The 17,550-nt window shown below is 37.2% G+C and overlaps 1 protein-coding gene across 7 annotated transcripts in view; it reads right to left on the bottom strand.

Moving 5' to 3' along the window:
• The window catches only part of BTBD9 (BTB domain containing 9), a 470,458-nt gene that overhangs the window by 400,127 nt on the left and 52,781 nt on the right, over positions 1-17,550 (bottom strand). For all 7 annotated transcript variants that reach the window (XR_010126703.1, XM_054492585.2, XM_054492582.2 and 4 more), the window contains 2 exons: positions 10,883-11,102; positions 8,266-8,385 (listed from right to left, as the gene is read on the bottom strand). Coding sequence is in view for 6 of the 7 variants with exons in the window: in XM_054492585.2 (XP_054348560.1) it covers positions 8,266-8,385; positions 10,883-11,102 (340 nt within the window). In the remaining variant the exon portion in view is untranslated. The remainder of the gene's footprint in view (positions 1-8,265; positions 8,386-10,882; positions 11,103-17,550) is intronic.

Raw genomic sequence — 17,550 nt, forward strand, 5'->3', positions numbered from 1 at the left:
TTCAGAATGAAAAACAGACAATGGCTGTTTGTGGTAATAACAACAGGTGATTAATGTTAGTAACATCATCTCATGCAATAAGCTTATTAGGACACTAATTTATACTCTAAAATTATAAAATACAATGCAAAGGAAAAGGGCAATCCTGTTCTATTTTCTCACACAAAAGAAGCTCAACATGTTATTATCCTCTGAACAAAACAAAACAAAGAAGCTTGGATTCAATTGAATAACTTAAGGACAAACAGTCATTTCTCAAAGGTCTTACTGAATATAAAACATGGCAGGGTTTTTGGGGTTTTTTTTTTGCTATTGTTGTTGTGTTTTCCCCCTAATAAAAGGGTTCTAGGTGAAAATAATAAACAGAAAATTTCCCAACTAAAAAATAAAGCAACTCAAGATGTGAAGAGATCTTGTAAATAAAAATTTCATAATATATGGAATTTGTTTCTAAACACAGTTTAATGAAAACAAGCTAGGATTCAAGAATATTAGGTTCACTCTATAATAATACTCTAAAATGATCTTATAGAGAACTAAGGGGCAGGAAAATTCGAAGCTCTACAGACAAACTGACAGAACATACCTAGATAAAGGATTGCTGCACTCCCTTTGGAGCATTTTAAAACAGAAAACATCCCCGGTTGTTCATCATCATTATTAGTATAATGTGTGTGTAGTCTGGGTGGCTGTGACCAGCACTAGCAGAATTTGGCCACAGCAGGCCCTCCCCTACAGGATTGCTGGAAACTGCTCCTTCCAAGAGGTAGTAAGAGCTTCTTCAGGGCTCAATGCCTCCTTCTCCTACTCTAAGGTAGAGCTATTTCTTTACCTTGATTCTGGCAGCAGCAATGTAATGTGGAGTCAGGCAGACCTGGTTACAAATTTAGCTTTTCTAAGGCTCAATTTCCTCATCTATAAAATTAAGTAGTGGTTTTTCTCCTACAGGACTATTATAAGGATTACACAAGGTAATGAGATGTACCTGACCCACAGAAGATGCTCAATAAATGTTAGACTGTTCCCTTCCTACCACTTCTGAGGTCCTGTAACCTCATTTCTCTCTATCCTCATTCCTCTTTTCTTCTGTTTTCTGATTCCTTTTACATATTTAGAGAATCTATCTCCTATCTCCTTTGAGTTACTCCTCTCTTTCAAAATTCCAAAGGAAGGTTAAAAAAATATATATTTGCATGAAACTGAATAGCTGGACTACAGAAGCCCACATTTCTCCTATGCCTTGCAGATGACAACTCAAGAACTAGGTAGCAAGCACCAAGATATATACCTCTGGACTTTGGACATAATTAATGCTCCACATCAGCAAAAGACTTAAATAGTACAAATAGTTTCACATGTTATTTCACAAATCACAGACTTTCAGAACAATTTATATTTAAATATGATGGTGTAAAAAAGCAATTTTTAAATTCTCTTTAGCTTCGAGTAAAATTGTTATAATTTAGTGACACCATGTGGCTACACTTTGCTTTGCATTCTTAGAAGAAAATGTTCCTCTATGCGGGTTGCTCTTGCTAGTTCAATTGTAATATCAAGGTTGTAGGTAGATGGACAACTCAAACTAAGTACGAACTAAAAAGATAACTTTTTAAAAAATGAAACTATTCCTGTTTCTTTTACATTTGAATAAGGCATTTCTTGAATTGTGAAGCTCTTCAGTCATAAGAAGAAAGTGAACGCTCAGCATTATTCTAGCTAGGATTCTAAAGCAATCTAGTGAACACTGAATAATGTAAGAGTGTCTACTTTTAAAAGTAAATAAATATATCAATGCCCAGTTATGGGCAGAGGTGTAGGGAACAAAAGAGAAATGAAAGAAGACATACATTATACAAGTGTTAATATGGCAGGGAAAGAATGCTTCCATAAATAGCAATGCTTATTTTCTCATTTGTTTTATGTAGATCTATAGCACTGTGTAGGTACTACAATCTAATGAGAATAGGTGAAAAAAAATTATGCTGTATCTATTGACACCAGGAATGAGGGGGGCCTAGAATGTATAGTAGCAATAAATGAGATTAAAATGCCATATACCAAAACACAGTAAAGTTAGAGTATTCATCCAATGAGGTCTCCCACAGTATACCAGCTACTCCCAAATAACATTCAATGTACACCAAAGAAAATATTTAGATGTTGTGTAAATATCTAAAACAATGGGCCAGGCATGGTGTCTCACACCTGTAATCCCAGCACTTAGTGAGGCTGAAGCAGTCAGATCGCTTGAGTCCAGGAGTTGAAGACCAGCCTGGGCAACATGGCAAGGCCCCATCTCTACTAAAAATAGAAAAAACTAGCTGGGTGTGGTGACACATGCCTGTAGTCCCAGCTACTCAGGAGGGTGAGGTAGAAGAATCATTTGAGCTCAGGAGGCAGAGGTTGCAGTGAGCCAAGACTGCACTACTGCACTCCAGCCTGGGTGACAGAGCAAGCCCATCTAAAAAACAAAGAAACAATCACACACACACACACACACACACACACACACACAACCAAAAACAAATAAAACAATGACCAGAAAATATCACCCCCTCATCTCAGCTTAAAACACCTACTCTGGCCTTTTCTAACCATCCTATTTAAAATAATCCTTCTCCCCTGACTTCTGTTACTATCACAGTACCATCTTTGCAACACTTATAATTATGTGATGTGCTCTTATTATTTGTTTGTTTTAATCTTTCTCCCAAATTCCAAAAGCACAGAAACCTTGGCAATCTTCTTCAGTGTTGTGGCCTCAATATCAAGTACAACAATAGCATAAAGTAGGCGCTTATTTGTTGAATGGGTGAGTGACGAATGAATACATAATAAAATCTATTTCCTTAGCTGGTGAAGCATGCCTAAATTTCCTGTTGTAAGTGAAAGTAGAACCATTCTAGTGAGATGTTTATCATCACTTATGGCCTCTAATGTGACTACAACAACCAGAAGACAGCCTAGCAGATGCTCTGTGATACCCTTTCTTTTTTCTATGACACATATGGCACACACAATTTCTCATTCTAAGAAAAGAAGAAAAAGGAGGCAAGTGAACTACAATAATTAAAATACTTTCAGCAAGAATCAAAGAAATCAGTGGAACTGAGTAGGGTATATGCTAGAATCCAGCTCATGATAAATATGGCTGATCACATTAGGATAGCAAGAAATGATTATTAAATAAATGACTTTAATCAACTGACTATCCCTACCTGAAAAGATCTATGCAAAATATCCTGACTGTATTAAATACTTAAGATATAAGGCTTTAAAAAAAAAAAACAAGTAGTGGTAAAAAAAATATATATATATACATAAAAGTTTAACATTCTTTAATATTAGAGTGAGGAATAATCTTCTAATCATAATACCAAGCCAGAAATCATTTAAAAGACTGACAGATTTGAATACATTTTTTAAAAAGTAAAATTCTATATGGCAAAAAGTACCAATAAAACACTAAAAATGCGCAACAAATTTCATATATGACAGGCAAAAGGATAATGTCATATATATATGTATTGATACAAAGTTCTCACAAGACAAAAAGAAAAAGATAACTATCTCAGAAGAAAAATATGCAGAAGACAACAACAGGCTTTTCATAAATAAGAAATTAACAAATGGCCAGTATTAAAAGATACTTTAACTCACCAATAAAGAAATTCAAAGTAAAATAGGACTTTTGTTTTAAACAAATCATATATTACATTGGCAAAACGGTGACAGTGTCTGCATTGGTGAAGGTTCACAGAAAGGGGCATTTTTACATGCAATTGGTAGAAATTGAGTACAACATTTCCAGATGGCAAGTTTTATCAATATTTAAAATATATACATTATAACTTTATAATGAGAGATATTTCCATTTTGATAATTTAAAAAGGAAATAAAGAAAGAAACCCAGTTTTGTATTAACCAAGTTCATCTCTCCTATGCCAGACTCTAAATTGTCAATTTACACCCATCTCAACACCCTGTCTGGCCTTGTCTCCAGTAAACAATGCTCCTAATCCTCCTCTAAACTCTGACCAGCCCCTGAGGTAAATACCTCTCCCACCTACGCTCTTGTTCCCTCTCTCAATGGGCATAACCTTGAGAACGTTGCTTTTAGCCCTGCTTTCTTCTCTCTCAACTCCCAGGTTTTAGACCAAGATCCCACTTGCAATTCCAGCCACCAGTCACATGCACACTTTGAATTCTACTTCTATTCATTCACACTCATGTTCTAAAGTTTTCTCATTTTTCAGCAATATTATATGGCTGCCAAATTAACAGCACCATGTTGAGGAATAGCTCAAAATTTTAAGAGCACCCCCAGAGTACTCAATATTCACCATTCATTACTAGTGTTTTCTGTTTAGTACTAGGCTCGATCATCTAAGAAAGCTGTGGAAAGGACTGGGAGAGAGTTTACCAGATAACCAAGAAGACAATTTGAAGGTTACAGATTATGGGTAAAGCGGAAATTGCCTTTCCTGAGAAAGAAAAGGCTGATAAGACATAACATGGTTCTCAAGGCGTATGAAAAATTGAACATAAATTGATGAGTCACTTTTCTCCATCTCCAGTTACAGGCTGAAGAGGATAACTGGTCTAAGCTTTTGGCTTCATAGAGCAATCCCCACTTAACTCACAAACATTCCTAAAACGAGTCCAGAAAGGCAAAGCGGACCATGGCCCTGCATTCACTATCATGGTTAGAATGTTCACACTGGCTTTGAAGCCTGATGTTATCTGCCATTAGATAACACCGACTATCTTGGTGAGGTGAATGCTGACTGAATTACATTTGACAAGATAGATGAATGGCAAATCTTATGTTATATATATTTTACCAACCAAAATATATGAAAACTGCTAAACATATACAAAGATAGGCCGGTTGTTAAGATAAAACTGTTTAAGGCATGTTTTGGACTGTATGTATGGATTGGCAATACAAAAAAGTACCAAAAAGACTAGGGTCTTTGGAGGTTAGAGTGAGAGCCACCTCACAGTGAGACCGACCGTGACCAACAAGGATGGCAGGGATGACTCTCTCTGAAGGTCAACCACCAGTCAGGAGTTTCTGAAATCAGGAAAAATAATAAAAATGACTGCCATTTATTGAGTCCCTCCTTTCTGCCACAACTGTGCTCCATACATGTAAATGTGCTGTATCATCTAACTCTCACATCAAACCCCATGAAGAGGTGTTGGTATTCCTATTCTTTATGGATGCAGATACTAGGGCTCAGAGAGGCACAATCTTATCACAACACAAATATGAGGTGAAAACAAAGATTTGAGAAGAGCTCCACCTAACTCCACAGCCCATTGTTTTAAACAAGAATTTGAGAAGAGCTCTACCTAACTCCACAGCCCATTGTTTTAAACAAGAACTTGAGAAGAGCTCTACCTAACTCCACAGCCCATTGTTTTAAACAAGAACTTGAGAAGAGCTCTACCTAACTCCACAGCCCATTGTTTTAAACAAGAACTTGAGAAGAGCTCTACCTAACTCCACAGCCCATTGTTTTAAACAAGAATTTGAGAAGAGCTCTACCTAACTCCACAGCCCATTGTTTTTCTACTACACAGTTCTGATTTATACGCAGTTTAGCCTAAACTCAAAGAGAGGACGGGGTAATCTCAGATTTCCCATATATAAGGTATCATTTTTGTGAATGTATTAGATGTAATCTTTCATCAATACATGACGCTCACGTTCTTCAGGAATAACCTCCAAATTCAGTTTCCTGAAGAAAAAACAAAGTAACCTTTGCAAACAGTTCAGAACCATTTACCATTACAGACAATTTTCCAGCACTCATATATGTATTAATGAATACACTGATAAAAAGTCCTAAGGAATACATGTACATGTTCAATCAATCTCTCTTCATTACAGTCATTGCCTTGACACCATGAAACCTGTGCTAACATTTATAGAGTACCTACTGCATACAAGGTCACAGTCTGAGCACTGTGCAAGAAAAATAAAAGATTAGAATCCATACTGCCTGCCTCCAAGAGCTTGTAATTTTAGTATCAGAGGCAAGATAAACACGCAAAGGACACTAAAGAACAAAGCTGACACACAAACGTGCAAATTAACTAACATAATGCAAACTGAACACTTACGTGCTAAGGAAATAAAGAATTTATTTGCCCAGTGAAGTTCTTGGAAGAAGTGCAGTCAGAACATTGTTTAGGTAGACAATGAATAATTGTGAAGATAAGAAACACCAAGACATCCTCAGTTAATCTACAGAGACATATTCTTAGGTTCATTTTTAAATACTATCAAAATTATAACCTAGTAAAAAAGACAGTTTACTAAGGAAAGTAGTAATTAATATAATAAAGTGGCTATAATTTTTAAAAAATTCTTATTAACATGGATATCAAGATTCTTTCCTTTTCTTGTTATCATTATCACTAACATCACTGTTGCTCATTTTTTTTCAACCAGAATTGGGAGCTGGCTATACCAAGACAAAAACTGGCATCATGAATACAGCCAGTCTCTAAACACATAACAGCTCTACCAACAAAGTCAAGGCCAGACAGGAAAGACAAAATAAGGAGAGTATAATAATACTCACTAATATATAAAGGTAAAGTATATTTTCTAAAAGCCAGAGATCATGATCAAAGGCACATGTTTCCATACATACAACAGGAGCTTTCAGGTGGGTAAAGCACACAGGCTGTCATGGCTGGTATTATTATATTCACGATGATTTGTTCTGGGAGTCATGTTCCTGTTGTTTCAAATTAAATGCAAACACACAGTCCTTCAGTCCACATCAGATGCTTTGTTATGCTGCCTGTGTTTTAATCAGATACAACAGTAATAACCTGAGTCAATGCAGACTCAATCTCCTCCTCCATGTGGGGGTCCCTCTGTCACTCTGGAAGTATCCCTAGGCAGCTCTGAGATATGGAATCTTCACTCAATTTCTTGTCCCTCTTATTTTAATCCATTCAAAACTCCTCTGATAAAAGAGCAACCGCTAGACCTGAGACACTTTAGTCTGTCTTTGGGGAAATGAAATTGATTTTCTTCATTTTCACACAAGAGGATCCCTGGGTAATAATATTGTGTCAGGTCATACCAATAAAAAAAAATGTAGGCAACGTTCTTTACTGTACCAGAGGCTGAACGGTTTTGTGAAGTTCCTTAGTGGAGGTAAAAATTCAGCCTTTTGCTGTTAGACCATAAGTTTCACAAGTATAAGAGTAACTTCTGACCAAGAGACTAAGTGCTGTAGTGCCTTCCCATCTGCTCCCAATCAGCCACAGTGGGAGATCAGATGGGTCATGGGTGAGGGGCCAGCTCCACATTCTCCATGGTGTACACTCACCATATCCCTTCCCTTTTCTTCCTGAGCGAACAAACTAATCACTTTCTATCTTTAATCTTTTGATTTTAAGGTAAAGAATATCTAAAGGCAATTTCCAATGAGAAAACTACAGCAGAAAAAAGCAACAAAATTTCGGGGGCCTTTAACCACCTAAACAAATTCACTAATCTGTATAGGCTTTACAAAATTTCAGAAATTTTAAATGATGGATTATACCTAAAGGGAGAATATGAAATATTAAAACAGTACCTTTTTGATACTTTTAAAAGACAACCATATCAAGGGCTGCGATACATAACAAAAATAAAAGCAGAGGTGCTCTGGCTGAAGAGAAGCTCTGAGCCTAGAGCCCCACTAGCTAAGCCGCATTTGCCCCAAATGCAACCCCACTTGAAACACCTGTTCTGTCAAACCCCATTTGTTAACCACTAACCTAGAGAAAAAAACAGATAACCAGAACATGCACACTGGGATTCAAAAATGTCCTCCGGCCCTGGCCATTCCCAGGGAAGACTCCAGAAATATTTCTTATGGCTTTCATAAGAAGAATGCACCCCCTAACAATAATTCTGCTTTCAATGTATCACAATGAATATTACCATTCACTGTACAGCACAGAGTTTAAAAAGCATTCCACTTCTCAAATGTTCCCTGTCCCTTCTCATTCATTCACGTGTGTATTACATATGTATTATACAAGACATGTTGTATAAATAGTTCCACAACACACTGTAAATATTAAGATGCATAACTTTCCATACTTTCCTAAGTTTTTTACTTGGGATATGTTTAGTAGTTGACATTCTGAAAAACTCTTTTTTCAAGATGAAAAATGCAGTTCTGCTTCTCAAAGTCCAAATCTCCTTATATAAAAATAAAAATCATTTATTAACCACTGAGAACTAACCTGCAGACACGGGCTGGAAAATATAATTTCTGCCAAGAACGACACAGATATTGTGAATGATCTATCACTCTGACCCAATCAAGTTCATCCATTGACACTTCAATGAAGTATGAGTAAGACCTGTGAATCAAAAGGAAAAAGCAGAAAAAAATTACCACATTAAAATAACAATACAAAGCTATACTTTAATAAAGTGTTAAAAGGTACAAAAAATACAGAATTCACTAATTACATTTTCTACATAATCAAATTCTAATAACAAAAGAATGTTATTATAGCATTCACCTACAATGCACTGAAATTATCTCTCAGGTTGTCTGTCTGCTTTCTCAAATCATAAGCTGCTTAAGAACAAAGGCCATCCTGTATTTATATTCATATCCCCAGGGTCCTACACAGTGCTTGGCACATCAGGCATGCAAGATATTTACTCCTTTTCAAACATGGTCAGGATGTCTCACATATACCATATTAGAAGATAAATGATGCCACGAGAGAGAGAAAGAACAGAAAATGGAGAAGCAGGAAGTATGCTTTCTCCCTCTACCTTCCCTGGCCAGGGTGTTCGGCCACCCCTCTAAGGAAGAAACTCAACTTGGAATGGTTCCCCCACCGAGGGCAGCTTATCTCCTGCTGCCTCCCAGTCTCCCACCCTCCCACATACAAGCTACCTGCAAAAAAATAAATGACACCAGTCAAGAGATAATACATGTTTCGTACAACTTAAAACTTGCCAGCTAATAATCTGGCAGTAATGAAAACAGCCTGTCATCCTCCCCTAGACAGCTTCTCCGAACCATTACATGCAGGTCCCATCCTGAACAAATCTATATTCCCCTGTCATAAGCCAAATTTAAATTTGAGATGCAGTTATTACTTGTACTGTAATATCAACAGGAACAATCTTGGAAGATTTAGGTGACCGTAAATGTCATCCTGCAACCCACAGTTGTGACCAGAAAAGGTCGGCTTATTTTGTGTCATCCCCTCATTTTCTTTGCTGTCCCCTCACTCTCATTCATTTTATCACTCAGTCTCAAACTGGTTATAACCTTTTATCGAACTTCTCTGGGTTATCAGTAACACAGGATATAATTTTACAACACGTCAGAATCTTTTTGGCTTAAGATTCTGAATTTTTCACCTTTGCTTAGAATGGTAACAATTTCTGTAAGAAAAGAACTGTTACGTGGTAAAGTTAAATCCCCCGTGAATGTAATGCACATACTAACACAAAGTGGCCTATAAATATTTAACATCACAGAAATGATGACAACCACTTTGCTTCAAACATACTAAACTTTTCTTTTATTATTTTTATAATAACTTCACTATCAGTTAAATGAGTGAAATATGTAAAGCTTTTAGAACAGTGTCTACCACATAAAAGTAATGAAAGTACTGCATATACGTATTATTATTATACTGTTATTATTAATCAGAGACTCTTGGAAGTGAGATATGTGGATTGGCTCCACTTTGCCAATTAAAAACATCAAATTATATCCAATAAGCTACATATCAGAAAATATATTCTTAATAAAAAGGAAACAGGAAAAGATAACCTGGGGATCTCACACATCATGCACATGGGAAATGCTGACTCCCACTTCATAAAGCTTCCCCTCATACTTGGCTCAAATGGCCTAAAAGGCCAGGGTGGTGGCAGTGGTGCTAACAGAAGAAACACACTACCTTGTAAGGTTTGCAGGGCATCATCATCATTACTATTTAAGCCCTTCATGCCCAGATCTAAAGAGGCATAAGTGGGGTACAGTTTCTGGGTATGCAGGGTTTAGGTTTATGATAAACAGCAGTGAAAGAAACAGTTCAGTTCTTGTCACTCATACTGCTCTGGTACTTGTGCCATTATGGTTGAACCTAGAAGCCACAGTGGGTGAAAGCATCACAGTGGCTGGAAGAAAGGCAGAATTCTGAAGCCCCCAAGAAACTAAATGGGTTCCCAAACTGGAGTTCATTAAACTTTTTCACAAATTTCTTTTGTTTTGAAGATAATACTTATCTACATACTAAAAGACATTATTTCTCTTCACCATACGGTAAAATGCATTTAAAAGGTTATAATATCCAAAACTAATGAATCAAGTAAATAATGTTAACTCATGGTAGAATACAAAACAACTATTAAAAATACATTTTAGAGGAATATTTTTTAAAGGGTAGAATGTTCACGATGTATTAATTTAAAAGTAAAATTAGCTTTTTGTATATCTAATCTTCATTTTATAAAACTATGTGTAGGTTTCTGTTTTGTGCGTGTATGTGTCCAGGCATAATTGAAAAAAATGCTAGATACATATGAGGATTCATAATGGGTAATGAGATGACTAGCAATTTTTATTTTCTTCTATGTGCTTTTCTATATTTTCTATGGTTTCTACAATAAACACGTATTTTTATAAGAAGAAACAAACAAAAAAGTGTATTTCTTTTAAAGAAATGTATCCTTTAACTCCTTCTCCAAAACCAACGTTCAAGAGACAGCAGTATGATCACAAAGAAATAAACCATCATATCTGTAAAATAAAAGTAGATGACCACAAAGTTAAGTCATCTCAAACATAATGTCAGTTTCTAAGTCATGCTAATCACTTACCGGCTATCTCGGTCCCACAAGAGTATCCGTATGTGATTGATAATGGATGGCTGACCTAGCTTAATCTCGATGCCAGAACGGCAGTCATCATCAATTGGGTGCCTTGAAAATCCATGATCCAAATCATAATTTTGCGTATCACCATCTAATAAGGCTGATTTCAGCTCCCCCTTTACAACTTGGGCTCCATACTTCATAGTTGCAATGTTTTCTTCTGGTACTACAGTTAAAAATAGGAAAAGCAAGGTTAATGATTACTTATTAAGTTATTCTGTATTTTTTGAAAAAAATACAATTCTAGCATTCCAGTTTATTCTAGTGTCTGCATTTAAGAACAGCATAGACAAGTTTATTGGATAGAAAATATACAACATCTATGAGGATTAAGACACCATTCAGAGGCCACATGCAGTGGCTCATGCCTGTAATCCCAGCATTTTGGGAGGCCGAGGCGGGTGGATCACTTGAGCCCAGGAGTTTGAGACCAGCCTGGGCAACACAGGAGGACCCTGTCCCTATTAAAAACAAACAAACAAAAAAACAATGTTCAGAGTTTAAATGTAATGTTAGTATCACAACCACAAAGTGCTTGAGACTAATGTTATTTTTCAAAAGTTAACAAAACTAGAAAAGGCATGTACTAGGACAAACAAGTAGCTCTGCTGAGTTCATTCTATTAGTAACTTTAATATCTACTAAACAGGTGGGGCACAGTGGCTCATGCCTGTAATCCCAGCACTTTGGTAGGCCGAGGTGGGCGGATCACCTGAGGTCAGGAGTTCGAGATCAGCCTGGGCAACACAGTAAAACCCCGTCTCAACTCAAAATACAAAATTAGCCAGGCGTGGTGGCACATGCCTATAATCCCAGCTACTCGGGAGGCTGAGGCAGGAGAATCGCTTGAACCTGAGAGGCAGAGGATGCGATGAGCTGAGATTGCGCCATTGCACTCTAGCCTGGGCAACAAGAGTAAATCTCCGTCTCAACAACAACAACAACAACAACAAAATCTACTAAACAAAAATAGCATGTAAGATGACCTGTACCTGCCATCTGGACTGAGGACAATGTATAAAAGCAAAGCAAACAGGTCAGAAATCTGTTAAAACAACAGAAAAAGAAAGGTTCCAATATAGCATAGCTGTTAGTCATATGTGAATATGCTGAAATCAATTAATCTAGCTTATAAAACAAGATTGTTTAAAAGAAGATATCTTTTTTCTGCACTTGAGAATTTTTAAAAATGAAAATTGACAGTTTGTCATTAAAATCAGTATTATGGTTATTATTAAATCCCCTCCCCTCACCAACATTAGATTTATTAAGTACCAATTGTGCCTTGGACTCTGAAGTCCTCTATGTAAATTATGCTTCACAGATGTGGAACCTATCGTCCAGGTACTAACATTCTAAAACTGACACTCTCCATGGAAAGACAAGAGGCTGCAGAAAGATGTTAAGAGCTTAAAGAGTCAGAGATTAAACAGTGGCTCCACATTTAGCCAGGTGCATCACTTTGAAGAAGTTTCCCTCTCTCAACTTCCATTTCTCAGTGGGGTGGAGGGGGAGACCATATCTATCCCCCAGGTGTTTCTGTTTAAGAATTAAATGAGATGATGTTTGTAAAGCATATTATGAGCTCTACTCATATATATATATTTTCAAAATACACAGCCATTACTATTAAGAAAACATATTAAAAAGCACATGACGAGAACTATGTAAGTTTACAGACTGTAAAAAAATACCAAATTCTCACAGTACACATACATTTTGGTTGTGTGATTTGAATAGGGGAAAGTCTGAGCTATAATCAGGTTATTGGCAAAAAGATAGTAATTCATCATTGCAGATTTCTGGAAAAATTTTTTTTAATTTCAAATGAAGATGAGTAAAGAGAGTGGCATCAGAAAAGAACAATACATTGCAGCTGAAAAATGGAAGTTTAAAATGGAAGCAAAAGACTGTAGCAACCCAGCAAAAATAAACAAAACATCCTAGTCATGCTTAACTTCTTACCATCAGAAGTTTAAGTGCTACCGATTTATAACTTTCTAAATTCTATTAGCGTGTGATAATCACCCATATTCTTCCTATTTAACAAATCTTCTATAATACATGATATGCCAGACACTGTCCTAAGCACTTTGCAAATATTAATTCCTTTGACTTGCTCCTCATAATAATCCTTTGAGTACAGTACTATTATTACACCCATTTCACAGATGAGAAGTGGAGGCAGAAAAAAGTTAGACTTACTTGTCCCAGGTCACAAAGCCAGGAAGCAGCAGAGCTGAGATTAGAACCTAAGCGGTCTGCCTGCAGGGGCCCTGTTTTTAACAGAATATTCTGCTCCTTCCCTCTTGAAGGGTTTCTGATGAATGGCCATACCTTCTCCCTCTTTCTAACCCCCAGTTCCCTCTAAGATTGCCTTAGACCCAGAGGAAAGAAACAAATAGTCTGATATAGGAAAAAAAAATGTTAGACTTACAGTGAAAAAAACCAAGCTTAAGATTCAGGCTCTATCATTCACTCCCCTTGCGTAAGGCCTGTTAGTCTCTCTGAATCTGCTTTCTCATCTAAAAAGAATACTTTGTCTAACTGACCTCATAGGGTTACTGTAAAAATTACACTACAGATAAAAATTACACTACAGATAATATATGCTAAAGTAACATATAAAGTACTCATTCAGTATTCAGTCAAAAGGTATTTTTCTGAGGACTCATTCTGTACCAGGCACCATGCAAGGTATTGGGAAGAATTAGTGAACTCGACAGAGATAGGCCCTGCCCTCCTGACACCTCCAATCTAGAGAGGAAGTACTTCATAAGCAAGCAAGCAAACAAAAGCTTGAAATCCATGCTTTTCAGATATCAATGATGCATAACTACTTGGTAAAAATAAACGTGTTTTCCCTTCTTGCTAGGCATAAAAAGTGAAGGTGCAAAGTCTGTTGCTGCTGATCCCTGGAACCATCTCCTGCACTCCTGACACCACAAGTCAAAACTAAGCCAAAGGCTGGGCACGGTGGCTCATGCCTATAATCCCAGCACTCTGAGAGGCCGAGGTCAGGAATTGGAGACCAACCTGACCAACATGGTGAAACCCCGTCTCTACTAAAAATACAAAATTAGCCAGGTATGGTGGCGTGAGCCTGGAATCCCAGCTACTTGGGAGGCTGAGACAGGAGAATCACTTGAACCTGGGAGGCAGAGGTTGTAATGAGCTGAGATCGTGCCACTGCACTCCAGCCTGGATGACAGAGTCAAGACTCCATCTCAAAAATAAAAAGTAAGAAAACTAGGCCAAAGACAGGAACATCAAGCTCTCAGATTTAGAACCTAATGCCACCTTTGGATTTTCTCTAAACATAAGTTTCTTCAACACTAAAACTTATGAAACTAGGGGTAACATACCAGGCACAAGAGTTTCAAGTGATTGTGACTAAAGTCTAAAATGGAAATGAAATTTCTACCACAAGTCTAAGTCTTCTTTTGAAGTTTATTTCAAGGGTACTTGAAAACTTTCCTAACCATTCTTGATACAGACAGATTCATTCCCTGAGAGTGTTTTTCACTTCAGAACAGAGAACATCTACCCAAGTGGAAATTCTCTCATGGTAACTATATGAGTATCTCATTGGATAAAAATATAACTCCAAGAATTTTTCTGCAAAATCCATAATTAAGTGAAGAATCATCATGAGAAAATTCAAACCATAATAAAATAAATCAAACCATAAATATTCTTAGAGCCTATATCTGTCTATCAGTAGAGAAAAAAAAAAAAGCTCTTGAAAAAATACAAAGTGCTGGCCGGGTGCAGTGGCTCACACCTGTAAACTCAGCACTTTGGGAAGCTGAGACAGGTGGATTACTTGAGTATAGGAGTTTGAGACCATCCTGGCCAACATGGCAAAACCCCATCTCTACTAAAAATACAAAAAATTAGCTGAGCGTGGTAGTACATGTCCATAATCCCAGCCACCTGGGCAGCCAAGGCAGGAGAATCACTTGAACCTGGGAGGTGGAGGCTGCAGTGAGCCAAGATCATGCCACTGCACTCCAGCCTGGATGACAGAGCAAGACTCTGTCTTGAAAAAACAAGGTGATAAAGATTAAACAAGATAGTAGATAATCATAATTTTTTTACACATAATTTTTAATGCATTTTACAAGCATTAAGAAAAATATTAAGCTTTGAAGTTCTACAGCTAGGTAGAGATTGCTAATTATTAGAAGGAAAAATTAAGGAGAAATGAAGCAGAACGTACCCCTAGCTACAAAGTGCCAAAATCTGAGAGGAGTGTTGGGTTAATCACCTCGTGCTTTTCTTTCATTGCTTAATGTTCTTAATTATCTTTTATCGAACTCTCTATTACATGTAGGTTGACATGGTCATTCGCCCCAGTGGATTATTTGGATCCAGACTTAGTTCTCTTCCCAAAGCAATCTACTTACCCAATTCTGTCACCTAAATCATTTTCTACTCCCCATCCCAACCTCCCTAGAAAATGTATGGATGCTCCCTTCCTGTGAATAATCCCCAAGAACTGCAGCATTACAAGTGACTTTCTTGACAATTCTTAACTTACCTTAACTTTACCTCCCCCTTTTTCCCACTCTCTGCAGGCCTCCTTTCCACATTTGACAGTACTGGCACTCAAAGACACCACAAAATGGAAATAAAAAAGAACCCAGGTAGAAGAATCTATGGAAGAGTATTTGCTTGGTGAGTCAGAAGACCAGCACTTTGGTTCCAGTTCTGGCATTGAATTCACTTGGTAATTTAGGCAAGTTACATAGACCACAGAGCTGAAAGGGACCTTCATCCTATTAAATTAAAAAAAAATCCTAGGGTGCTTCCTATGTGCTGCTCACTGTACTAGACTCAGCCCTCCCGAGTTCACCATCTCAGGAGACAAGAGCACATATACTGACACTACACACTCCCATGGAGGAATACTCATTAGAGATGATTTATACACCCCCTATTTACAGATGAGATTTTCTCTAGCACAATAAACTATAGTTGGGAAGATACAAATAGCATCTTCTATCTTTAAAGATACAAAGCCAAAGAGTTTTATTTCTTTTACTTGTATTTTTTTAGAGACAGGGTCTTGCTCTGTCACCTAGGCTGGAGTGTGGTGGCACGATTATAGCTCACTGCAGCCTCAAACTACTGGGCTCAAGCAATTCTCCTGTCTCAGCTTCCCAAGCAGCTGGGACTACAGGCACGCACGATCACACCCAGCTAATTTTAAAAAAAAATTTTAGAGACTGCATCTCACTATATTGCCCAGGCTGATCTTGAACCCCTTGCCTCAAGTGGTCCTCCTGCCTTGGCCTCCCAAAGTGCTAGCATTACAGATGTGAGCCACTGCACCCAGCTCAAAGAGCTTTGAAAGTATTAAAGGTTCACTGTTACTATTACTGTCTTTATGTGATAGATGAGACAAATTTAAATTCTAGTTTAGAAGCCAGGGATGGATTCATTCAGCCACTCATTTATCATTTAGAAAAACAAAAGTCTAGATTTAGGCACTGTGCTAGGTAGCTGCTTGAAAAACAAAGGCAAAACAACATAATTACATTGCTCAAAAAGCTCAACCTAGTATAAGAATCTAAGCAAACAAACCAAGAAATATAATATCACAGTTGCAAGCTCCCTCAGTCTGAGGAAACTACCGGGATAGGTATAGGGTAAACAGGACAGAACACACACACACACACACACACACACACACACACACTTATGTGTTAACCAATAATGTAACTTAGCGCACACACACACACACACGCATATTTATGTGTTAACCAATAATGTAACTTAGCAGTCCTATGAACAGATTGACTTTTTATTCAATAAAGATATCTTGAGGATAGAATTTGTGATATGCTCCCTACTATAAACATGCAGAAACAAGAAATTACTCTCTTTCCCCAAATCTAAAACCTGAGATACTCAAAATGAAATATAACTCAGCCTTAACAAAAAAAGCACTAACTTTTTAGGATAGATAGAAATATCTCCACAGCTAAGACAAAGCTAAATGTTTGGCAGAGGTACAGGTAGTTCAAATATCCTAAGAAAAAAAAATTCATTAAAAAGTTAATTCTCTTTCCCCAGCTGTATAGAAAAATGTTCATCATTATATATGCATAAAACTAGTCTAAACTACCTTCCAGAAAGACCATCACAGATAAGTTTAAAACACTGTTTGGATCTTTTTTTTTTAAGAGGGAAAAAAAATCCCTGTAATCTGGTAAAAGCCTTAGGACATGCAGCTCTAAGAATTAAACTTTACAGTAACCAATGATAATAAATTCAAAGAAAAAGCATTAGTCTCTATATCCCAGTCCCAAGATAAAACCTCTCTACACTTCAAGAAAAGTCCCCAAAGACACAGAATCTACATCCAGGGAAGAACAACAACAACAACCAAACCAAATTCTGTCAATAACTTCAAAATAAACAGACCTATCTTTTCAAGTCATCAGACCAGGAACACTTCTGAAATTTTATATCCTTTTTTTCCCCCTATCAGTGAAGAAATTTGATAAAAGAAAACAATGACATGAATGTTAAGATAACGTTTACTGGCCGGGCACGGTGCTCACGCCTGTAATCCCAGCACTTTGGGAGGCTGAGGCAGGTGGATC

Source organism: Pongo pygmaeus, chromosome 5, assembly GCF_028885625.2.
Source record: "Pongo pygmaeus isolate AG05252 chromosome 5, NHGRI_mPonPyg2-v2.0_pri, whole genome shotgun sequence".
NCBI classification, from domain to species: domain Eukaryota; kingdom Metazoa; phylum Chordata; class Mammalia; order Primates; family Hominidae; genus Pongo; species Pongo pygmaeus.